This window comes from Primulina tabacum, chromosome 9 (genome assembly GCF_025594145.1).
Source record: "Primulina tabacum isolate GXHZ01 chromosome 9, ASM2559414v2, whole genome shotgun sequence".
Lineage (NCBI taxonomy): Eukaryota > Viridiplantae > Streptophyta > Magnoliopsida > Lamiales > Gesneriaceae > Primulina > Primulina tabacum.
The window spans coordinates 40,237,104-40,263,796 of NC_134558.1; the positions used below are offsets into that span (position 1 = coordinate 40,237,104).

Consider the following 26,693-nt stretch of genomic DNA (forward strand, 5'->3'; position numbering starts at 1 on the left):
GATTATATTATTTAATAATAAATAAATAACAATATATTTGATAATTAAGAGAGAAACACATCACAACATCAAAGGTTGATAGCATAAAAAAGAAATATAGCAAGCCGACATATGGCAAATACATACTATGCAATATATTTTATTTGTCTAATTTTTTAAAAAAAAAAAATCAATTGTGATATAATCTCCTGCACAAATTGTAAAAATATATTTTTATTTTATGTTAAAAAATTATTATTTTTATTTTAAATATGAACGATACCATCACATTAGATTTGCTCATAATTTATTTATTTTTTTTTATAAAAATCTTTAAATATTTAAAAACAATTTTTTAGTTTAAAATAGGCAAGTCCTAAGTTTACTGGGTATAAGTTAAAACCGATCGGCCAACATTTGATCTCTTTTAGACTATCTTCCATGATGAAGGATTTGTTGAATCAGCTTATCCGGCAGTTTCTTTGTGGCCTGCAATAGGCACAACGAGTTGGGAAACGATTGATATTCGGACACTCCGTAATTCCAGCAGTAAAATGAAATTTCAAGAATCCACAGTACCTGAAAATGTCTCATATGCAGTATTGGCTCACAACCAACATCTGCAATTAGTTTTCCATTTGGGGTTTGCAAACTGAACCGTCCTGCTTCATATGCTGAAAGGCTATCTTTGTCATGAGGCAAGCTGCGGCAAACTTTGAGAAGCGAGCTAAGAGAGTTCATCTGGCAAGTTAAAGTAGAAAAAGTTATGAGACTATACCTTTGAATTATTCACACCCCTTCAACCAAAAATCTCAAATTGCAGGTTCAAACTCCAATGACTAACCTTCATGTAAGGACAAGATGCACAACCTCCATGAAGAGAACAACCCTCTCCACTTGCTACACCAGGTATTACATGAAGTTGCAACAAGTCATCTGTTTCTCCCAAGGTTGAGTTCTGTGTTCTTGTTACCGACTCCGATGAAACTGGAAAGACTATCTCTACGGTCACTTTTGCTCCCTCATCGGACTTCATTGAGCCTAATAATTTGCGAACTGCAACAACTATTGAAGTCACCATTCCCGATTCGGTTCCTAAAACAAACTGAAGATGATCGTCGACATTTCTATTTAATGCTTCTTGCACCCTTTCTTTGATGAAGTCTAGTATATTTTGGGTCGAACCTACTACTCCCATTCCTCTTCTCTTTGCTTCCATTGCTAGAGAGAACATTTCACCAGGAACTTCGAAATGAGCGGTTAGAAATGCATCGCAATACATTTCATTAATTTTACCAACAACTTCACGACCAAAGAGATGATGAACAATACACGTTCCATCCTGCCACAGAAAAAGAGAGGTTAGCGATTAAAAAAAATAGAGACACCACCATGACTGTGTGGACCACAGACTCTTATGCGATATGCTCTTCTACACAAAATATGACATCCTTTTCAGAAATGTTGAAAACAGGAAGTTCATGGTTCCAAATTGGAATGCAAATTAACCGAGCAATTCACGGGCTTTTGAAACGAACTCAAATATTATTCAATGCATATTCGAAATCATCGAACTCGAGTTGGGTTCAGATATATTTCCACACTGAATTCGAGGTCAAATTATATTATTAAATAACTCGCAAGCCACTCATCACCTTTAATATATTTATAGAAATGCCAAAATTAAATGAGTTTACAATCCCGAGACTGAATTGATCTGGATTTGAACCTTTGCTAACCTCGAAATTAAGTTCACAACACACCGATCATAAAATCTAGGTCGAGTAAATTCGAACCTATGAAACTTCGTTTTTCAAGCTATGAAAAAATGCGCAGAATATAGTACAGTTCTAATAGTTTGCACCCCCAGTTCCAATAAGCAAGTGGCTCCTTTCACTATCACAACTTAAAAAAATATATTCACCTGAAAATAATGAAGCCGGGGTATCAAAGTTTTGATAGAGTTTCTATTGTGATTTGGATGTATACTAGCTATTTCTTCATCACTCATCACAGCCATCTGCCGAAACAACTCCATGATATTTGCTCCCATGTAAGTGTCAGGACCATACCATACGCTTAAATTAGGCACTTCTGCAAAAGCCTTGAAAATTACCAGATGCAGCTCACAATAAGTAAAAAGAATCTGAAGTATGGACATAAAGTAAACAACCAAATGATTATTCAAAAAGAAATGGCACAGCCAACCTGCAGAATGGTTTGCACGACATTAGAAGAGGTACAGGTAATTGTTGGAACAACTTCATGTGTGTAAGCTTTGGTCTCGAGGGATGTATTAATATAGACGACATGCAAAGAGGGTGAAGGAACGGAAGCTGCAGCGGTGGCAAGATAATCCATATATTTAGGACTGGCTGCAGCATCAGCCAAGGAGCACCCAATACGTTCATTAGACATCCTGTACACACCTACCTAAACAACTTCATTGTTCAAACATGCTCACAAGAAACTGAAATAACTATACTAGTTTCATAAATCATTGTTTGTGTTAAGAACCAAACATAATAAATAAAGCAAACATATTATATCCACTGCTTTCATCAGAAACGACTCTCCAAATCAATATAACTCTAACCATGGAAGATTCATTCACACTAAAACACAAAATTTATAGTTAAAAGTAAAACGATCATTTCCCTTCTGCAAAGTGGCGAGTTTTCTACCATAGAAAAAACCTTGGGCTAGCCAACATATAAGTTAGCAAAACACCAGTAATCTAAGAAATATCAAGAAAAATCTGTAATATCAATTAACATCAAACGATGATACTTCTTCCCAATTTTCTCAAAATTTCTTAATATCTCATCATTCTCTAATTTCCACCAAGTAATCCCCTGATATTTATAACCATAAAATTTAAAAGCCATTTTTATGTAAACCAAAATTATACGAGAAAAAAATGGCATGATTAGTTGGTGTAGGCTGATTAATTTATTTCACCGTCGATATTAATTTATTTCACCATCTAATCGACAGAAGAAATGCCTCAGAGAAAATATGAGTAAGGTGTTGTACCTCTGTAAATCCAGCCTGATCTAGTATAGCACGTACATTTTCAGACATAAAATCTACACCCAGAACAGTGATAAATTTACACCCAGCTTTAGCCATTTGGACCGCAGAATCTGCCATTACCAACGAGTCAGATATATGGATGTGAGGCCAGAACTTCTGTGCAGCAGTTAAAATGCCTTGGACCTCAGGGTCCATGTAAAAATGTGCAACTACCCCAATTTTTTTCTCCTCCAGCAAATTCACAAGTTCTTGAGTTTTTACCTCATCAGGGGACAGAAATCTTGCCTGCAAAATATTATATCAAAGTTATGGCTTTCAATATTTGAATGTTACACGTTATGTTACAAACCTCACAAGCACACTAGCCATAACCCAAATTTTGCCAATTTTCGAAAGAAAGAGACAACCCAAATTATGTTTCTGGAGTATAACAATCTAATTGCATGATCTACTTCTGATGCATATAGTTTCAAACAAAAGAGAGAAACTTTACCAACAGTACGCTCCAAAGCCTCTGAAAGATAGGTGTGCCAAATTGTTTGCTTATTATTATATATCAAATAGCACCTAAATCTTGATCAAATACGATTTTTTCACCCTTAAAATGGGTCATTAAAACTTCCTTTTAAAATCTCTTAAGTATCAACTGATTGAACCAATATCCGTGGCTCAAGCCACTCATAAGGTTCCTAAAAATATAAAGCTACGCACACTACTTCTTGCCTCCTGCCTATATCACAGCGTTCACCAAGGCAAATGGAACTTTGACTGATCATATGAAATATTTCTTGCATGGCGCATGCTATGACGATTTGTAAAATCTTCCTAGAGTAATGGCAGAATCCGTGCAGAATGTTGATCGTCCACCTAATTCAACTTAACTCACATGTATTTTGGGTAAAAACAAAAATAGAGTGCATACCATCCAAACTAGTTTATACAGAAGAAAGAATGACTGATATAAGCACAAAAAGGGATGACACTTTGCAAGCATTTGAAAACTAAACATCATGCGTTCCAATTATGTCTTCGGCCATCACTCTTTGGTAACTTTGTTAAAAAAACTGTATTGTGGGTGTCATCAAGAAACCTATACGTAAAAAACTGAAAAGAAATCCTATCAGTCTACAGGACAGTAGAATGATATGCTTAAACAGGTGCCAACCTTTTTTTACTAATTTTAGAAATCCATAACGAAACACAAGTTCACGAAAAGCATTCTCCAAAGAAAACACAAAAAAAGAACACAAAACCAAAGACTAATCAACCATATAACAAACACTGAGATGAAAATTTCACCTGAGCTTCAGCATAACTTCCCTTAGCTTGTATACCATCAGCACTCACAATCAACGATGGAAACGGCTCCCCTTGCAACCTCCCCTCGTGCTTGGCCGCCAAAGCCTTAGTCCTCTTTTGCATGCTCATTAACGCGTTGTGCCAAGTATTCACTCTGCTGCTAGAATAACCCCTTCCTTTCCCATTTAACCCAACAACACTCAAGGGCCCTAAATCCTCTGTCTTTACTGCCAAAATCTCTTCCGGTGTTGCTCCATCGAGAACCCAAACCAGACAGGCGCAATACCCTTTCGTTATCTCCGAATCACTGTCCGCCAAAAACCTGAACCTATTCTCACTGTCTAGTTCTACATGAATCCAAACCCGTGCAGTGCACCCAGGCACGCGGTTTTCGGTAGTTTTCAACGAATCTTCGAAAGAAGGGAGGAGCTCGGCATAGTGCAGTAGTCTCTTAACACGGTCCACCGGTTCGGTCAGTGACTGGAGTTCTTCGATTAGGACACGCAGCTTAGCGTCAGCACCGGTGGCAGTACTCGTCAGATTAGCGCTTCCGGAGGCTTGTGAGGTGACGGCTGAGCAGTGAAAAGGCGTTCTCGATGTAGGTTTGATCGGAGACACGGAATTACGACATGTGTTTTGCGAATGGAAGCATCTGATGACAGGGTGCGCGGGTTTTGGATTGGATAGGTTGCTAAATTTAGGGTTTTTAGAACTGCAAAGGAACGAGGAAGATACAGCTCTAACGGTAGATAGTGTGGTTGCTGAGTCCATCTTCCTGATGAAGAAGATCTGTGTATGTTCCCAAGTGTGTCTGAGAGAGGATGACAGCAGCCGGTGAGAGGCGGAGGGAGGGCCTTGAAAGGCGGTGGTGAAATGGATATATAGTGTGCAGGAAATGAAGGATTGCCTTTGGGTTAATGCAAGGTGCAAATTAGCCTCATTTCCACGCGCCAAAAATTAAATTTTATTTATATGTTAATTAATGTTTCCACAATTATTCTTAATTATATTATTATATTCTAAATACAATAATTGTTATTTAAATTGTAACTATATACTATGTTCAAATATACAAAGCATCCCCCATAAATTTGTACAAAGTAATGTTTTCATAAAATGATAACGAAAAACCATAATTTTTTCTTATAAAACAATGTTTTTAGACGTCACAATGTTTCAATAATATTTGTTACTGCTGCAAAAAGTTACACAACAATGGCGTGTATGAAGAAGTGAGTCTTGCCAACTATTTGTAATCATAATTCTCCAAAATTATTAAACCAACAATTCAAATTTGATTTGCTTTCCTCTTCCTTTTTGGTCAATGGGAAGAAATGGGTTGAACCAAAATAGCCCACCCACATGTTTAAAACAAGCTGAGACCATTGCGCGTATTCAGTTCTGGCTTAGCACCGTTTGTTGAGCCAACTATACTGGCCCGTGTTTCATATTTGAAAATTTACGGAATAATTTAAAATTTTCTCTTTAAATAAATAAAATGCCTCACTCATAAAATATACTGATAAAAGATTCAATGTTTAAAGTAGCAGCGGAATAAAAGCTTTAAATATCGAGATAGCAGCGGAAGTAAATATTTGTTTCAAAGCAACGACTTAAAATAATTCATCGCGATAAAATGAGTTTGCATAAAATAATAAATAAACTGATAAATGAGGTCATCGGGTTCCTACTACTGCCGACCCAAGATGGCTCACTGGTCCCCGCCCTCGGTCCCGACCTCATCAGCACCTACAACAATCAAGTCTAGTGAGTCTAAAGACTCAGCATGCATATATCGTGAATAACGAGTAAAATATATCATAAAGTTTCATGCCGGGTAAAAATATCATGTCGTAAATCATAACGTGAAAATATCTTGTCATGAGTAATTATAAATATGTGCATAACTGAACTGAAAATCGTAAGTGAAATGCTTGCTCGATAGAGCTCTGTCATGAAATAGCATATAATAATTTTCTGTGGAGAATATGTTCTACGCAAGTGGTCCATAACATGAAATGAATCGTCTGATCAGACTAAACCACAGTATACTGGGCGGTAGAGATCATCACAGCCCTTGGACTGGATATCCGTACCCATCGCTGAATGCAGACTCTTCTAAAATGAGGAAGTGAATCTCGGATCTCTGTCAGAAACAATAGAGACTGGGATACCGTGCAATTGGACTAATATCACGGATATATAACTCGGCATACTGAATCATGGAGAAAGTCGTCTTAATAGGCAAGAAATGCGCTGACTTGGTAAGACGATCAACAATCACCCATATAGCATTCGAACCTCTAGCCGACTTCGGTAAACCAACCACGAAATCCATGTTAATGTTCTCCCACTTCCACTCGGGAATGGGAAGTGGCTTCAGTAAGCCGGCTGGTCTCTGATGTTCAGCTTTCACAAGTTGACAAGTCAAACACTCAGATACAAATCTCCGGATCTCTATCTTCAGGGCCACCAATATAACATCTGCAGATCCTTGTACATCTTCGTACTCCCAGGATGAATAGAGTACGGGGACATGTGGGCCTCGGCTAATATGTCTGCTCGAATAGAATCGCTGCTAGGAACCCATATCCTATCTCGATAACGAACAATGCCATCACTCACTGTGTACAAAACACTGTCCTTCACCTCATCTCTCTGCCTCCACTTCGCCAACTGCTCATTAGATGACTGACCGCTGCGAATACGGTCTAATAAAGAAAACTTAATCGTCAAGGTAGATAGACGGGGAACTCTACCTCGAGTATAAATCTCTAGATCAAACCTCTGAATCTCACTCTGAAGAGGCCTTTGAATTGTCAAATGAGTCATCACTGCGACTTTCCGGCTCAAAGCATCCTCTACTACATTAGCTTTACCAGGAGACGAGTTTTTTCCCGAACTAATTTCTATAAACCTTACATTTCAGTCAACGTGACTGATGACTTGTTCCAGACTTCAATCAGATCAGTTAAACTCAAATATTGTGACACTCATAACGATACGGGATTTAGATGGTGAATTTTTTCATGTTAGATGTGCATTTCACGTGATCAATTTATACATGGAAAATGACTTATCCAACAGTATGTATATACTTCAATGAAAAGTTCAAATATTGATATAAAATGTTGTCTACAGTTGTTGAATTTTATCATTTGCATAATATCTTGTTATCACATAAAGATTTGTTCACTCCATTTCACAATTTTATTATTGGGCCAGCTTTACAAATAAGAGAAGGTGATTGCTTTGTTAGAGTTGTATGACACTGTACTACTAATTTTTTTCCTTCATCTTCGTTTTAATATATTTTTATAAAATTATTGAATTTTGAGAGAGAGATTTTAACATGTTTTGTATCAGACATGGAGGATAAATTTAAGACATGTTGAGAGACAATTCCACTTGTGCACTGTTTAGCAACTTTGCTAGACCAAGGTTGGAGTGAGAGATCATTTGAACTATTTTTTGAATATTATGCTAATTTTGGTTTGCTTGATAAGTAAAAGATGAAATTATTAATCCAAACATATCAGTTGTTTGATTGAAAATAGTTTAATGCATCGAATCCTGTTGTCCACTGATTGCTTACTATTTTATCATGCTATACGATTTCTTTTGCACCGATTGTGATATATGAACTCAATGTAACTTGAATACAGCCAATCAAATTTGATTCCAATGTAGAAACTTGCTCACAGTGGACTGCTATATTTTAAATTCTCAAGTTGCTAATATAATAATATGCATTTCATTATCTTTTTCTATCAAGAATCAAGTGTTGGTAAACTTCCATTGAAATATGTGTTGGATGGCAGTATGATTCAAAATCATTGTGTGTTTGTGTGTGTGAGTAGATGAATTAAGATGGCATATTCTGCTTTAGTTTACTTATGCAAACACTTGACAAAATCCTTCATCCTTGTCCACAGATTTCATCTCTGAAGGAAAAGGTCTGTTACTTGCTGGATTTTCTTGAAGATTCTTCCGAGAAGTGTAACTCAACAATCACTGATTTAGAAGGCCAAATCAGAGATGCAGCATATGAGGCAGAAGATATCATTGAATCCCATTTAGCGAAAGAGGCCCTTTCAGAATCAAGCACTTCTTTTTGGGAGATGTTCTGCTCTACGATTCAAAATGTGCTTCCTGCCTTCCGTCAAAGTGAGGTCTTGAATCATGATTTGGAGATGGAAATCAAGCACCTACGGAAGAGTATAGAGGAGTTTGAGTTTATCTTGGACTCTTTCTTCAAGATTAAGAAGGGTAAAATGATAGAACTCCTGCGTCCGGTTACTGAATCTTTGGCTGGTGCTCGTCTATCAAGAACGACTTCATGTGGACAGAGAGCTATGGTGGGGTTGAATGAAGATTTTTTGAAAATCAAGGATTGGCTGACTGGATCATCGTCTAGTCGGGAGATCATTTCAATTGTAGGGATGGGAGGCATCGGTAAGACTACTCTTGGTAGAAATCTTTATGAGGACTCACTTATTGATTATCATTTCGACACTCGAGCATGGGTGACTGTATCTCAAGATTACCACTGGCAAGTTGTAGTGAAGGATCTTTGGAACTCCATTGCACTTGTCAAACGTGAATCACATGATGAAGTGTGTCTTGAAAAATCAGCAGAGAGTGTGTACAAACATTTGAAGGGCAGAAGGTATCTGATTGTGATGGATGATGTTTGGGATACCGAGTTCTGGGATGATGTGAGAAGGTTATTTCCAGATGACGATAACGGTAGTCGGATAATTTTGACCACTCGGTTATCAGAGGTGGCCTTTTCTTCCGAATCTGTCAGCTATATTCATGATATGAATCTTCTTGGTTTTGAAGAAAGTTGGAATTTACTGTGTGCTAAGGTCTTTGGCGAAGAATGTTGCCCTTCTGAGTTGGAGAAAATTGGGAAGGATATTGCGAGAAATTGTAAAGGGCTTCCACTTGCACTAGTCACGATTGGTGGTGTCCTCTCCAAAAGCAGGACTCAAGATTATTGGGAGTATATTGCAAGAAATGTGAAGTCAGGGGTAAATGGAAATGATGATCGATTGTTGGAGATTTTATCTTTGAGTTACAACCATTTGCCTCATCATCTCAAAGCATGTTTCCTTTACATGGGAGTCTTCCCCGAAGATCGCGAGATCTTGGTCTCGCGACTGATCAAGCTTTGGGTTGCTGAAGGATTCTTAAAGCCACTTTATTCTAAGAGTTTGGAGGAGGTGGCTGAAGACTATATAGAAGATCTTGTTCACAGAAGTCTCATTATGGTTGGCAAGGGAGGTCATCGAGGTGAAATCAAAACATGCATCATGCATGACATCTTGCGGGACTTGTGCGTCAAAAAAGCTAAGGATGAGAGGTTTCTTCTTGTTCTAAATCGCAATGCTCGTAATCTTCCTGAAGTCGGATATACTGAGTATCGCGTTAGCATTCACTCACATATTTTGCGTGTTGGCATGCACGATTCACGCGTCCGTTCTTTTCTATATTTTGCGGAGAATAAATCGAGCAACCTATCATTATCTTTTGCGAGGTTTAGACTATTGAAAGTGTTGGATGCACTCACAATAACGTTTTATGAGTTTCCAACCCAGATGGTTGAATTGGTTAACTTAAGATACCTTGGTTTATTGATTCAGAGTCTCTTCGGACTCGAACTTCCTGCAGCAATAGTCAAACTCAAAAATCTGCAGACTTTAATATTAAGTGAAGATATGTATGATTTCGATGATGCAGTTTTGCGTCTACCTTCTGAAATCTGGGAAATGCCACAACTGAGGCATCTGTCTTTCAAGAGAGGTTTACTCCCTCGCCCTTCCCGCGAACGACTGGATAGGGAAAATTCTTTCGATATGGCACACCTGCAAACACTTTCTGGCGTCAAGAACTTCAAATGCAGAAAGGAGGTGTTTCGGATCATGCCAAATCTTAAGAAATTGGGGATTTCCTATGTTTTTGGCAAGCGGGAAAAACGGTCGTCCTATGACTTTAGCAGTTTTGTCTACCTACACAGTCTTGAGACTTTGATATTATCATTCGATGATAGAGAACATTGGAAAGACATACTAGTGAACTTGGCTTTCCCATCAAAACTCAAGAAGTTAACTTTGAGCGGTTGTCGGATTTCTTGGAGCAAGATGACGATGGTTGGCTCACTGCCTAATCTTGAAGTTCTAAAACTTAAAGAATCCGCCTTCGAAGGCAGAGTGTGGGAACCAGAGGAAGGGGAATTTCTCCGACTTAAATATCTGCTTCTTGATGAGATCCATTTGAGACACTGGAAGGCCAGTGAAACACACTTCCCCAATCTGCAGCAGCTGAGTGTTTTCTTTTGCTTCGAACTTGCAGAGATCCCTTCTGCCATTGGAGACATTACAACTCTTGAACTGATTGAGCTGTACACATGTAGCGATTCTGCGGTGAAGTCCGCAAAGCTGATAGAAGAGGAACAACGGAGCTTAGGAAACGAGAGCCTCAAAGTTCGTGTGAAATAATCTCGACTGCTTTAAGACAAATAGTTTTTCATCATCATTATTTTGATTGCTCAACCGTACCATTTTATGTTTAGAAAGTATATGACCCCTCGTGTACATTTTGCATAAACACGAAACCGATTGTTCGTTTTAGTGAAATTTGAATACCAAACTTATCATTTCATTTACAGCTTTCAAAGTTTAAAGAGAAGTCGCTGATAATCTAGACTTAAATATATGAAAATTATCCGAATTTATGGATGTATACCTGATATATAGAAGTGATCACTGCTAGGTCGGAGTCCTGGATCTGGCCTTAAATATTACCACCATAAATACTTCTTCCTGCGACCATTCATAGTTGCCCGCAAAATATAGACAAAAGACAATCCTGGTGAGAATTTGGTCAGTTCAATTAATTGAGCAAAATCGAATTAACCGATATACATATTTATTTTGGACAAACATATCTGACTGAATTCTTTTATAATAGTATATTTTATTTTTTAAAATAAAAGTTTTGTCGGCTTTACCAAACTTAATACCAACAAACAAAACTGAATCGAATAAACCGGTTTAAATCTTTTTTTTTTTTTTGAAAATAAACCAAATCGAATTTTCGAATTATATCCATTGAATCAACATATTATTATATAGAAGTTTTCGGGTGGAAAATCATTGATGAGCATTGGTTGGATTGTTGATTGGAACACTTCACAGTCCAACCAACGTAAAACTAGGAAATGTGTTTCATTATTTATTTTTCAAAATTTTAATAATAAATTAAAAAACTACATTGCTTTTCGAGTAGTGGTTGGTTTTTTTATAAAAAATAAAATAAAATTTGTGAGATATTCTCATTAGTCAATTTTCTCGGAGATCTTTTATTTGAGTCACTTATGAAAAAAATTTACTTTTTATGCAAAAATATTACTCATTAATATAAATATAAATATAATTGACTCGTTTCACGGATAAAGTGATATTTTTTTGGGACAACTTCATTTCATCTTCAACAATCAAGGGGAACGAGGAAGAAAAAGACAAAAAAAGAAGGCATTTTTGCCGTTTCAGAAAAATAAATAAATAATTAATTAATTCATCTTTATTTTTTTTTAAAAAAAATTCTGACTAAAATAAAGATTATATTGTTGTGAAAAAGTAAAAATTTATGGTAAAAAGTAAAAATCTCAAACTCTCAAAATTTACCAAACTACACACTTTATAATATTTTTCTCTCTACTCAATTGTGATTTTCTTCACAAATGAGAGATCTATTTATAGGAAATCTTTACAAATAATCCAAAAATAAAATACATCATTACCTACATCATCACACACTAATTTTCAATATTTACAACTCTTATTTTCAACATTCAAATATTCAATACACACATTTTAAATATTATTTTCCAATACTCCCCCTTGTGATGATGATCATGATACGATGGTGTCTTCATTGCGTGTTTTTGTACTGCCTTGTTAAAAACCTTACTTGGAAAAACCCATTGGGATAAAAACCATAGTAAGGGAAAAAGAGTGCAGTCACGTAAACTCTCCCTGATGTTGACATGAACAATTCTTCACAAATTTCGTAGATTGCGCATCCCAATATTATATATGTGCTTTCTGAATATTGACGTAGGAAGTGCCTTTGTGAAGAGATCTGATGAGTTTTCACTTGATTGAATGTGACGAACATCAATACATCTATTCTTCTCAAGCTCCTTGGTGAATGCGAAGAACTTAGGAGGAATATGTTTAGTTCTGTCGCTTTTTATGTATCCTTCTTTCATTTGAGCAACACATGCAGCATTATCTTTATATAATATCACAGGCTTCTCATCAGATGATAATCCGCATGAAATTTGGATATGTTGGGTCATTGATTTTAACCACACACATTCACGACTTGCTTCATGTAGTGCAATAATCTCGACATGATTTGATGAAGTTGTTACGAGCGTTTGTTTTTGAGAACGCCAAGATATTGCAGTGCCTCCACGAGTAAATACATATCCAGTTTGGGAACGTGCCTTGTGTGGATCAGATAAGTATCCAGCATCAGCATAACCAATTATACTTGGATTAGCATCTTTTGAATACAAAAGTCCCAAGTCTGTCGTTCCTCGTAGATAACGGAATATATGTTTAATTCCGTTCCAGTGTCTCTTTATTGGATATGTGCTAAATCTTGCCAACAGATTCACGACAAAAGATATATCAGGCCTTGTACAATTTGTAAGGTACATAAGGGCACCGATGGCACTTAGATATGGTACTTCTGGACCAAGAATATCTTCATCATCTTCACATGGACGGAATGGATCCTTTTCTATGTTTAATGATCTAACAACCATTGGAGTACTTAAAGGATTTGCTTTATCCATATTAAAACGTTTAATGATCTTTTTTGTGTAATTTGTCTGGTGAACAAACATTCCACATTCTTTTTGTTCAATTTGTAAACCCAGACAATACTTGGTTTTTCCAAGATCCTTCATTTCAAATTCTTCCTTCAAGTATGACACAACTTCTTGAATTTCTTTATTCGTTCTAATGATGTTTAAATCATCAACATATACAGCAATAATTACGCATCCGGATGTTGTTTTCTTAATGAAAACACAAGGGCATATTGAATTATTTACATATCCCCTTTTCATCAAGTGATCACTTAGTCGATTATACCACATTCGACCTGATTGCTTTAACCCATATAATGATCTTTGTAATTTCACAGAATAACATTCCCTGGGTTTTGAACTTTGTGCTTCAGGCATCTTAAATCATTCAGGGATTTTCATATATATATTACTATCAAGTGATCCATATAAGTAAACTGTAACAACATCCATAAGACGCATTTCTAAATTTTCAGATACCGCCAAGCTAATCAAATACCGAAACATAATTGCATCCATCACAGAAGAATACGTTTCTTCATAATCAATTCCAGGCCTTTGAGAAAAACCTTGTGCAATAAGTCGAGCTTTATATCTTACTATTTCATTTTTCTCATTTCGCTTTCGAATAAAAACCCATTTGTATCCAACAGATTTTACACCTTCAGGTGTAAGGACTATAGGTCCAAAAACATTACGTTTATTTAGCGAATTTAATTCAACCTGGATGGCATCTTTCCATTTTATCCAATCATGCCGATTTTTACATTCACCAAAAGATTTTGGTTCATGATCTTCGTTATCATTTATGATGTCGATTGCCACATTATAAGAAAATATATCATCAATTTCATCTATATCTTTTCGGTTCCATATTTTTCCAGTATTAATATAATTGATAGAGATTTCATGATTCTCGTCAGTTTGTGGTTCTGACAGAACATTTTCATCATCATGTGTTTCTTCAGGAACACCATTCTCTATTTTGTGATCATCATGTGTTTCTTCAGAAACGTCATTCTTTATTTTGTGATCATCGTGTTTCTCTATGAATTTTCTTTTTCGAGGATTTTTATCCTTGGAACCGACTGGCCTTCCACGCTTCAGACGTTTAATGACATCATAAGTATCTTCCATTTGTTTCTTTGGAATTTCAATTCGAGCAGAGACATTTGCAGCATGTATATATGATTTAGTTACCCCTTTTGTGTCTACAAATGCATCTGGTATTTGATTTGCTATTCTTTGCAAGTGTACAATTTGTTGTACATCTTTTTCACATTGTTTTGTTCTTGGATCCAGATGTAACAATGATGATACATACCATGTAATTTCCTTTTCGGTATGTTTCTGTTCTCCCCCTAACATTGGGAAGATTTCCTCATTAAAATGACAATCAGCAAAACGTGCTGTGAACACGTCGCCTGTCTGAGGTTCAAGATATCGAATGATTGATGGACTATCATAACCGATATAAATTCCAACCTTTGTTTGAGGTCCCATTTTCTTTCGTTGCGGTGGTGCAATAGGCACATACACCATACATCCAAAAATTCTCAGATGAGAAATGTCTGGTTCTTTACCAAATGCAAGCTGCAATGGGGAGTATTTATGATATGCACTTGGTCTGATGCGAATTAATGAAGCAGCGTGTAAAATTGCATGTCCCCATATAGAAATAGGGAGCTTTGTTTTCATAATCATTGGTCTAGCAATCATTTGCAGACGTTTAATCAATGATTCAGCCAATCCATTCTGTGTATGTACATGAGCAACAGGATGCTCAACAATGATTTCCATAGACATACAATAATCATTGAAAGTTTGGGAAGTAAATTCACCAGCATTATCAAGTCTAATTTTCTTGATTGTATAATCGGGAAATTGATTCCTCAATTTTATTATTTGAGCAAGTAATCTTGCAAATGCAACATTTCGAGTTGATAATAAACATACATGTGACCATCTGCTGGAGGCATCAATCAATACCATAAAGTATCTGAATGGTCCACATGGTGGATGGATTGGTCCACAAATATCACCCTGAATACGTTCAAGAAACATTTGTGATTCAGTTTGGATTTTGACTGGTGATGGTCTTATAATAAGTTTTCCAAGAGAACATGCTTTACATTGAAACTTATTATTCTGAAAGATCTTCTGGTCTTTCAGTGGATGACCATGTGTATTTTCTATAATTCTTCGCATCATTGTTGAACCAGGATGTCCCAATCGATCATGCCAATTGGTTAATATCGAAGAATTATCAACTACCATGTTTGATTCAATGGGAATTATATGTGTATAATGCAATCCAGTAGGGAGCATTGGTAGTTTTTCAATCACATATTTCTTTCCTGATTTATATGTGATAAGACACATATATTTCTCATTCCCTTCATTCATTGTTTGAGTATCATACCTATGGGAATATATATCATTAAAACTCAACAAATTTCTTTTCGATTGTGGTGAATATAAAGCATCATTGATAAAAAATTTTGTACCATTAGGTAACAAAAATTGTGCTTTACCACATCCTTTAATCAAGTCTACAGGACCTGATATTGTATTCACCGTTATTTTTGTTGGTTTTAGTTCCAAGAAATATCTTTTATCTCGGAGGATAGTCTGCGTTGTACCGCTATCGGGTATGCAAACTTCAGCTTTGCTCATAGCATTTTCCATATTTGAACTTCAAAAAAATATGCAATGAAATAAATTACTTGCAATATATATTTAAATATAACACAAATCATAATTATACAATAAAACATTATTCTATGAATACATGAAAAATAGATTATTGTACATTTATATTCTACCATTATATTGTTCATTTTCAGAGAAATCGTTGAGAAAATCTGCAGCATCAATATTGTTCATTTCTATCCCACCAACATATTGATCATTTCCAGAGAAATCATTCATAAAATCACCAGCATCAAAATGAGTTGAATCACTCAAACGGTCACTGCGTTCAGTGAAGTTGGTCTCCTTTTCTTTCCCCTTTAATGATTCTTTATAAAGTTTACAAAGGTGCTCAGGGGCTCGACAAACTTTGGACCAATGTCCTGGAGTACCACATCTGTAACAAGAACTTTCATATCTTTTTGAGTGCTTCTCATTAACACTTTTATTCTCATGATGCCTTTTCTGTGGATGGTTTGGGACGTTCTTTTGAGATGAGTTATAAAAATAACTATCTCGATTATTTTCAAAACCACGGCCTTGACCACGACCACGGCCAATTCCACGTCCACGTCCACGACCTCGACCTCGACCAAGACCAAAACCTTGTCTTTGAATTTGATTTTGGTTTTCAGGTTTAAATTCATTTTTACTTACAGCATTTACTTCTGGAAATACTGTTGATCCAGTGGGTTGGGACTGATGATTTCTCATTAATAGCTCGTTGTTTTTTTCCGCCACAAGAAGACAGGCGATGAGTTCAGAATATCTCGCGAATCCACGTACTCTATATTGTTGCTGTAGAGTAATATTTGATGCATGAAACGTGGAAAATGTTTTTTCAAGCATCTCAGATTCTGTGACCTCATGTCCACAAAATTTTAATTGCGAGATTATTCTATATATCGCCGAATTGTAATCACTGACTTTTTTAAAGTCTTGGAATCTCAATGTATTCCATTCATCCCGGGCGGTCGGAAGTATAACTTCTCTTATATGTTCGAATCTTTCTTTTAATCCCTTCCACAAAGCCATGAGATTTTTTTCAGTCAGATATTCACATTTCAATCCATCGTCGAGATGTCGACGCAAAAATATCATGGCTCTTGCCTTTTCTTGTGACGTGCATATGCCATTTTCTTTAATGGTCTCGCTTAGACCCAATGACTCAAGATGCATTTCTACCTCTAGAGTCCATGGCATATAGTTCTTTCCCGTGATGTCGAGCGCAACAAATTCGAGCTTTGTTAAATTTGACATGGTGGTACTAAAAAAAATTACGATGCATTTTATTAGTTAATAATTATTGCAATACAAAGTAACGGATAAACAACAAGTACAAGTATTTGTAAAAATAAAGAAAACGCACGAGGATGATATTCTCCGATAAATACAAGACTCGTGAGTATGACAACCAAAATAATTAAAAATATCCTTGAGAAAGCCATCTTCTTTTTTCTTCGAAAAATTTGATGATGAATAATTTTTAGAGAAGAAGAGAAAGTTGGAGTGATGGAATGTGTTTGTGAGATCATATTTATAGGGCAAAAACTAGCCGTTTTTTACCATTTATGACCGTTGGGGTACAAAAAAAATAAAGGTATGTATTTGTATAATTTTATGGTAATAATATGATACATATAATATTAGACATGTTTAAATAATTATGTATATCATATCATAATATTATAATGAGTGTCATAATTTATTTTGTTTAAAAACCTTATAGGCTTTTATACTTGTCGTATCCCTTACCGGGAGTGTGGGATGTCGTCTTAACATCCTCCCAGGATTTATAACAAGTTTATGAAAAATTTATTTTTATTATTTCTAATAATAACATTATATTGTATATTAAATAAATACACAATAAATAAATAACAGTAAAATAAATATAATTATTTTTGTTACCTTTTTCTTCTGTTTGGAGCTTGGAAAAGTATGTAGGACTTTTAGAGCTTCGTGCTGATAACGTGTTGTGAAAAAGTAAAAATTTATGGTAAAAAGTAAAAATCTCAAACTCTCAAAATTTACCAAACTACACACTTTATAATATTTTTCTCTCTACTCAATTGTGATTTTCTTCACAAATGAGAGATCTATTTATAGGAAATCTTTACAAATAATCCAAAAATAAAATACATCATTACCTACATCATCACACACTAATTTTCAATATTTACAACTCTTATTTTCAACATTCAAATATTCAACATTCAAATATTCAATACACACATTTTAAATATTATTTTTCAATATATATTATTTAATTTTTTAGAAGAAATGCGAAAAACACCCTGACACTGATCCAGGGTCAATTATCCTGCTGTGACCTGTCAGTTTAGCTTGGATGAACAGAATAAATCAATCTATTTATTTATTATAGAAAATACAAAATTACAATAACAATTTTCAATTACGTGTATTCTACGTAAAAAAAATCAAATAGTGGTACAGAAATAAAAAATATTTAACTGCCAAACTTTTTTTTTTAACCTATAACTAATACTAATAACTTTCATTGTATTTTAATTTGAAAGTTTTAAGATACAAATTATCAAATAATTAATAAATTTAGTTTGCTCAGAAAATAAAAAAAATTACTCGAATGTGCAATTGTCGGTTTATTTCACAAAAGATCTGAAAGTTACATGCAACTAAATGTATTATGCTGTTTGTTCATGTTTTTTCTTTAAATATCAATGGAACCAGACTAACGAAATTTCGTGTAAAGTATGATAATCTAATAAACCACGTAAGAAAACTTTATGTGAGAACACTGGAAGGCTCGCTCAAAAAAATATTAACGAGAGAAATCGAACTCATGATCATTAATCACACATTTACTCCATCGACTCAAACATTTTGACGAGTTCCCATTGTCATGTTGGTTGGTGAACATTGCTTTCATAAATAGTTACTTTGATGTTTTCTCATTGTTCTTGTTAGTTGGTGAAACATTGACTTTTTTTAGTTTAATGGTCATTTTCTTCCTAGTTGAAAAGGTAACTCTCTCAACTTTTTTTATCTATTGGAAAACATCTAAAAGAAAAAACTAACAGGAACATATATGTATAATTAATTTTTAATTTGATTTCTTTTAAAATTAAAATTAGAGACTGTTTGATCTATTTATATTTTGTTATCCAATTTCTCTCTTTCGAGCATTAATTTAATTAATTATTAATATCAAACAATATTAATCTGGAAGGATAAATAATATAACAGCGTGTAACAGAAAATCTACTGAGTGGCCTCCAAACGACAAATTTGCTCAACTTTCAAGTCTATCCATCTTCTCCATATTCTCTGTTAATAGAGTCACCATTCGGTGCGGTGCTTTTGCTTAACAAGGTTAGAAGATATGATTTCTTGATGGGAATGATGAGATTTTTTGATTTTTTTTGTTAGTGTTGATTCCCTTCTCCCTTTTGGTTGTATGTATAATTTAAATGGGATTGCTTTTTGTTTAATTTTTGATATATTATGTGTAATATTTTTTAATTTTATTTTGGGATGATCAAGTTTGGAAATTTCTTGTGGTCTTTGATTATATCATATTTTATTTCACTGCTGATTGGAAACAACAGGTGTTCTGTTAATTCTTAGTGCGATTCGTTGACTGATGGTGGATGCTTGAATTTTTGCCTTGGTAGATCTGAATTTTATTCTTGGATTTTTTACTTCAACCGAAATGTGCTACTGATTATTTTGAATTTAATGGATGGAATTATGGAAATGATGTGGGAATTATTCTGCAGGCTTTTCTTTTGGAATCATTGCTTTATTTGTTTTTTTTTAATTGTTTTGTGTGTAATTTATTTGAATTGGTTAAAGGACTGATCTAGAATACTACAATTCTAGATCCTCAAAACACCCATAATTTCTGTTGTATTTTTTTTGGGGGCTTGCATTATGTATCCTTTTAGGGAAAGTTCCATATTCTCTCTATGAACTTGAATCTTTTTTTACTGTAGAGCTCATGGGTGGGAAGAGTTCAAAGAATCCGATTGCAGGTCGGTATTCATCTTATGGCTCCAGTTCACAATCATGGTATAATCATCCCTATCCACAGCCATCGTATGTTCAACCGAGTCACAGCTACACACCCCCACCGCCAACCTACGGTGGTCGGTCGTATGATTCCAAGAAAAAATTGGAGAGGAAGTACTCGAGAATAGATGATGACTACGACACCGTAGAACAGGTGGAATTATGATCTGAAATTCTTGAGCTGAATAAGATAAAAAAAGGGTGCAAGTAAAAGCAGATTAGTAGATCCGTCTTGTCGATTAGTTGAAACCTTGATTGTCGATTATTGAAAACTAAATCGTTGATCGTGTAGAAATTTTAATGTCATGCATTTTGTTGGAAGTATACAACTCCTTCTTAAGATTTGTCCAAAGTTTTTAAAGACGCGCATGTCAAGCGAATGTTTGTGGATATGTGATATGTCGAGATAGTTTATCTTCTTAAAATGAAACAAGTATCTGATGTTGAAGCTGCATACTTTCGAGTTTGAATTATGTAACACAAGAAGCGTTCCTTGAACTTACATGAACTATTAATCTCAAAAAAATATGCCTGATGTAGGTCACCGATGCACTATCACGTGCCGGTCTGGAATCCTCAAATTTAGTTGTTGGTATTGATTTCACCAAGAGCAATGAATGGACAGGTCTGGTGTTTGTTTAGGTGCAAGGTCATTTCATCGAAGAAGTTTGCATGCCATTGGATTAGGATATGAGCAAAATCCTTATGAACAAGCCATATCAATTATTGGGAGGACATTATCCAAATTTGACGATCATAACTTAATTCCATGTTATGGTTTTGGAGATGGTATTTTTCTTGAGAATCTTGTCATTTCATTTATCCGCGATTGAGAAATTGGAGATTTTATTATTCTAGTTTGACAGCTTCAACGCATGACCAAGAAGTTTTTAGTTTTTTCCCGGATGAGAGATTTTGTGAAGGCTTTGAGGAAGTGTTGACACGATATAGGGAATTAGTACCTCAATTACGACTTGCAGGTTCAAGCTCGAGCCTTTTGATTTTTCCTGAACTTATTGGTCTTCTTTTCTCTCAATAAATGTTGTCTCCTTGTCTCCACAGGGCCAACATCATTCGCTCCTATCATTGAAATGGCGATCACTATTGTTGAGAATAGCGGTGGCCAGTACCATGTTTTACTGATTATTGCTGACGGACAGGTAAGTAGTGTTTTTTTGGAACAAATAAAAACTAAAATTTTTCCGAGTCTCGATAGAACCATACCCTGGTTTTACCATAATGATTCATTTTTGAGTCTTGGCTTGTGATTCATTGTTCATCCATGGTTTAACATTTGATTTAGGTTACAAGAAGTGTTGACACTGATCAAGGCCAATTAAGTACTCAAGAGAGGAAAACCGTTGAGGCAATAGTTAAAGCCAGGTGCAATTAGTGCATGCCAATGATGTGATGTGATCATACGTACTAGCAAAAAATAAATTGAATCCCTTCACCATAATTCCTATGTTCTTTGGTTCATTTTGTAGTGAGTACCCTTTATCAATTATTTTAGTGGGGGTTGGAGATGGGCCGTGGGATATGATGAAGGAATTTGATGACAACATCCCTGCTCGAGCATTTGACAATTTCCAGGCAAGTTAACCTGATGTAGCTTGCTCACGGTGAAATCTATTTAAAAGAAACAAAAAGAGTACAAATTTTGGCAATTATCTGAAAATCTTACATCATTTATTACTTCCCTGTACATCCCTAGTTTGTAAACTTCACAGAAATCATGTCAAAAAACATGGACCGATCCACGAAAGAAGCTGAGTTTGCGCTTGGAGCCTTAATGGAGATACCGTCTCAATATAAAGCAACATTGGAGCTCAACATTCTTGGGTAAAATAGTGCAATAAATATCTTTTCATTTGAGAAAGTTTTAACCGATATGTGCATTGATCGAGTTGTTTGCTCAGTGCTTCCAGAGGGAAGGATGATTACAGGGTACCTCTCCCCCCTCCTCTGTATCGTTCAGCTGCTGCCACTGCATCAAAGCCTCCCCGATCTAGTAATTTCTACTCAAGTGCACCTGCTTCTCGAGGATATGATCCAGTTGCTCCTACGAGGCCGCCTGCAGCTGCAAGCTATGCTTCCGATAACCATGTATGGAATCCCGCTTTTGTAAATAGTACATCAAATTTTTAGTTATTTCTCTCATTTTTTTGGTTCTTCGGCGATGAAGTTATGCCTAAATACCGTAATCCTTTTCGACATTACCGTTAAAATCACGTGTTTCAAAAGCTCGAGTTTAAGGAATTTGGTGCGACAATAATTAGGAATTATATGATCATGTATATACCCAAGTTGATTGAACATTAAGCAGCAACAGGAACTGAACTCCTCTAAGGAATGACATTCGTTCTAGAATGAAGACCTTTTTCGGCATTGGCATATGACTAACTATTGATTCCGGTAATGGTACGGTGACTTTCAATGACAAATTCGAGATATGTTAACCTTTTGTGATTCATACTTTGATAGCTTTGCCCTGTCTGCCTTACGGATCCAAAGGATATGGCGTTTGGCTGTGGACATCAGGTATAATACGCTATTTTGATTCCTTGATTTGCTCAGAAAACAATGTCCAGTGATTATGACTTCGTATTTTATGTTTTTTCTCCTTTTCTGTAAGCAGACTTGTTGTGGATGCGGCCAAGACCTGTCATCATGTCCAATCTGCCGACATGCAATTGAAACAAGGATAAAGCTTTACTAAATAGAAACCTTCTCGTCGAATTGAATGAGATCGATCCGATAAAAGCTCTCTTCCATGTACAAATCTGCCCTTACTCCTCCCTTGGCTCTTGCATCTGCATCTGTACAGCATCAGATGACAAATTCATCAGATTATTTTTTGTGATTTGAAGGCACATCGATTTGTTTAGCATTCTGTTTAGTTCGTAGACTAGTGCACCTCTTTTCTTGAATTGTTATCTAAAGCATGCAATACAATCCTATTTGTGACCGCTTTATTTATTTATTTAGTCTTGTTCAAGTTAAATATATATCTTTGTTATGCACCATTTTATATATTTAGTCCACCAGAGGTAAGCCTTTCTTTCACCAAGTAAATCTTTATTCAACATCAGAAAGGAATATAACCATGCGGTACAAATAATAAATACTTAATATTGATGGCCTCTGTCAATTCAGAACTAAATGAAACACGATGAGATGGACACAAAAGTGAACAAATTGCAAAAAAAATAAAAATAAATAAATAAAATCCGCATTTGTCGATAAACAATGAGCCTTTAAAATTCTCGGCTGAGTTATCATAAGCTCCTCAATATTTTTAATGGGTGGCGTGGATTTTTGCTTCCATTTTTCATTTGAAATTTTGTGTGTTAGGTATATATTCGGAATCCATCAGTAAGTATTCTCATTTAAATTTGTTGCAAATAAAAGATAGAATGTGTTTATATAGTATATTATAAAGTTGTAAGAACACGTTGAATTTATTTAAATGATCTTTTAGAAATTTTGAATCTTAAAAGATTTGACAAGATTTAAATATATGCAACACATCTCATCATGTAAAAACCATCTAGCAACAAACTCTAACCTTGAAATGCAAACAACAATTTTCAAGAATACAATAAGCTTTGTGTGATGAATTCTACGAAGTTTTTGCTCAGGCAAAGATTCAGTGTAAAAATGAGATAACTTCATGGCAAATTATATACTACATGGAAAATAGCAACTATATAAACACCTTATTAACAGCAATTCAATAAATCCGACTCTCAAATTCCTCATGGAAAATAAACAATTCCACTTCTCCTCCAAATTCTTACTATTAGCCTTCAATGTTCTGCTATCGAATTGTGCAATAATAGTACAGGGGAAGGGAAAATGGCAGCTTCTATTGAACAACACAGGTGTTGTGGCAATGCACATGGCCTTAACTCACCACAACACTGTCCTCATGTCAGACCAGACCGAATCAGGTCAGTCCGGCTACCAACTGCGTAGGCGATACAATGGGACACGATGCAAAGGGTCACGCAGTGATTTGCAAGATTCTTCATGCTATGCTCATTCCATTGAGTATGATGTGATGAAGAATAAGATTAGGCCTCTAAACATCGGAACCAATGCTTGGTGTTCTTCAGGCTCGATTTTGAGCAATGGGACGTTGATTCAAACTGGTGGCTTTGGCTCTGGTTCACGAAGGATACGGTACTTTAAGCCGTGTAAGAATGGCCATTGTGATTGGAGACAAGGGAAGAAAGTCTTGTCTGTTGATAGGTGGTATGCTTCGAATCAATTATTACCGGAGAAGGATGATCGCATCATTGTCATGGGTGGGAGGGGTGTTTTCTCATATGAGTTTGTGCCGAAAAGATCAAATTATAAGTCTTACAACCTTCCGTTTTTGCGCGAAACTTATGACAGAAATGGAGGAGGGAACAATCTTTATCCTATTATGCACCTATCTTCTGATGGGAATCTTTTCATTTTTGCAAATAGGGATTCTATTCTTTTCGACTATAAAAGAAATAAAGCGGTCAAGAAATATCCACGAATTCCAGGTAATGGATCAAGAAGTTACCCCAGCACAGGATCATCTGTAATTCTTCCACTTGACCACAGCAATGGATTCAAGAAAGTTGAGGTTATGATCTGTGGAGGAGCGAATTACGGGGCATTCTCTGCAGCCAAAAGCGGCAGATTCTTGAAGGGTTTGCGATCCTGCGGAAGAATGGTGATCACAGGGAATAAGCACAAATGGGAAATGGAAAAGATGCCCCAGTCCCGCTTGATGAGCGACATGCTTCTTCTCCCCACAGGCCATGTTCTTATAATCAACGGAGTTAAACAAGGCTGTGCTGGATGGGACTCTGCATCAAACCCCTCCCTTGAACCTTACCTCTACAAGCCAAAGAAAACGCTTGGGAGACGATTCTCGGTGCTCAAATCCACCAAGATTGCAAGAATGTACCACTCATCAGCCATCCTTTTACCAGATGGAAGAGTTCTTATAGCTGGTAGCAATCCAAACAATAAGTATGCCTTCAATAATGTAAGGTATCCCACCGAACTACGTCTAGAGGCATTTGTACCGGCTCATATGGGGGAAGAATTCGATCATCAAAGGCCAAGAAATGTATCTGTTCACATCAATGGAAGTGATAAAGGGGTGGGATATGGGGCTGAATTTAATGTTCATTTTTTCTTGGAAAAGAAAAATGGATCAAGCAATGAGGTCGTTTTTACAGCTTATTCGCCCCCGTTTAACACACATTCCACATCAATGAACCAGAGGATGCTGATTCTCAAGTGCAAGAAGATGCTGAGGGGTGACAACGGAGGTGTGAATGCTGTTTTAGAAGCTCCTCCATCTCCCAAAGTGGCACCTTCTGGTTATTACATGCTTAGCGTTGTCAATAACGGGATTCCTAGTATCTCTCAATGGGTTAGATTTATACATGTTTGAAAGTTGTCTTTTCTTCCTTTTTAATTTAATTTAAGTGTATATCTACAAGTTTGTAAGTTTATTTACTATTTCAGGGTGGTTATACTATCTCTCTCTATGATATAAAAAAAATATTATTAGGCTGATAAGAATCAAATTAGCTATTTTTGTCCAACTACCTTTACAAGTAGCCCACATCTCCTTATCCTCACCACAACTAATCCAACTAAATATCAATTTCGAGTTATTATTACAAGATGATCTTCTTATAAATTCAGTAGACTCTTTGGAACCAAAAAGGGATAAATTCGTGATGATCTTCACCAGAATTAACTGGTGCGGAAGAGGGCAAGAAGAGGCCAACTTCCGGGTTGGGAATGGGACTAAGGAGCTGACAGAATTTTGGATTACTTATGAGATAAAACCAGAGCTTGGAAACCAATTTGCAACCAAGTAATGATTTTATGGGCAGGCGCAGCAAGATTTCAGTTAGGAGATCGGGAATGGATGCCACGGTTTCTGCAGATTTGGCCTACGGAGAGAACTGGAATTGAATTTCCATGTCGTGGATTGTGTTCGTTTCAGAACTTTTTGTTTGTATGTATAAAGCTTACTAGTTTGGTTGGAAGGGATAAAAAAGCGACATCTACAAATTCAACAATTTTTGTTATGTATTCAATTTAGACCGAAATAACCAAAAACTAAAAGGCAACGTATCAAAATCAAACTGAGTGAACCAAATTCTAAAATTAATTAACATAATTGAGTAAAAAACTATTTTTTCATTATTGGAATTCAACAGCCGTTGGGATGAATTCATCATTCCCTTCTATTTAATCATCCAATCAACCAGCCAATATTCAACTTCCATAAATTAGTTAAAATAATTTCTAAAAAACTTGAAAGTTTGAAAAAATGGTGATGTGTTATTTTTGTTTAATGAAGAAAGTTCGTGAATCAAATCATAATATAATTCCAATAACAGACATACTCTAAATTTAAAACTACCAGTGAATCCAATTTGATCTCTTTTACTTTTTTATTATCTATTATTTGAAAATGAAAAATGTCATCATGTTTCATTTAACATACCTCTTTTCAAATAAGAATATATTAATAGTTGACAAATTAAACTTCCAAAAAGACTACTTTGACTCATCATATGCAAGTACTTCCAAAATCCCCCCTAAACTACTTTGCTAATTGTTTTTTTTTTTTTTTTGCTTTTTTTAAAAAAAAACAAGAAAACTCGATTTAATTATTTTCTAATCATCTCTAAATCGCATGCCACCATCAAATATAAAATACCTCCCCCGACATACACGT

General features: G+C 35.6%; 3 protein-coding genes, 1 long non-coding RNA gene and 1 pseudogene across 4 annotated transcripts; 3 read left to right on the top strand and 2 right to left on the bottom strand.

Moving 5' to 3' along the window:
* Positions 1-125: 125 nt before the first annotated feature.
* LOC142556180 (quinolinate synthase, chloroplastic) lies at positions 126-5,203 on the bottom strand. Its single transcript, XM_075667501.1, has 7 exons — positions 4,315-5,203; positions 3,016-3,300; positions 2,188-2,412; positions 1,904-2,083; positions 824-1,321; positions 559-720; positions 126-468 (listed from the first exon to the last, which is right to left on the bottom strand). The coding sequence occupies exons 1-7, from the start codon at positions 5,083-5,085 to the stop codon at positions 412-414; spliced, it is 2,178 nt and encodes a 725-aa protein (XP_075523616.1). The 5' UTR covers positions 5,086-5,203; the 3' UTR covers positions 126-411.
* Positions 3,813-4,302, bottom strand: LOC142556183 (uncharacterized). Its single transcript, XR_012822535.1, has 2 exons — positions 4,112-4,302; positions 3,813-4,016 (listed from the first exon to the last, which is right to left on the bottom strand). It is a non-coding gene; the product is annotated as an uncharacterized LOC142556183 (long non-coding RNA).
* A 2,443-nt stretch (positions 5,204-7,646) lies between the features above and the next one.
* Positions 7,647-11,129, top strand: LOC142556184 (putative late blight resistance protein homolog R1A-10). Its single transcript, XM_075667505.1, has one exon. The coding sequence runs from the start codon at positions 8,211-8,213 to the stop codon at positions 10,815-10,817; it is 2,607 nt and encodes an 868-aa protein (XP_075523620.1). The 5' UTR covers positions 7,647-8,210; the 3' UTR covers positions 10,818-11,129.
* Positions 11,130-19,086: 7,957 nt separating this feature from the next.
* Positions 19,087-22,932, top strand: LOC142556185 (E3 ubiquitin-protein ligase RGLG2-like; annotated as a pseudogene).
* Positions 22,933-23,346: 414 nt separating this feature from the next.
* Positions 23,347-26,019, top strand: LOC142556186 (aldehyde oxidase GLOX-like). Its single transcript, XM_075667507.1, has one exon. It carries the CDS (start codon positions 23,706-23,708, stop codon positions 25,386-25,388), a length of 1,683 nt encoding a protein of 560 aa, XP_075523622.1. The 5' UTR covers positions 23,347-23,705; the 3' UTR covers positions 25,389-26,019.
* The last annotated feature ends 674 nt before the right edge of the window (positions 26,020-26,693 follow it).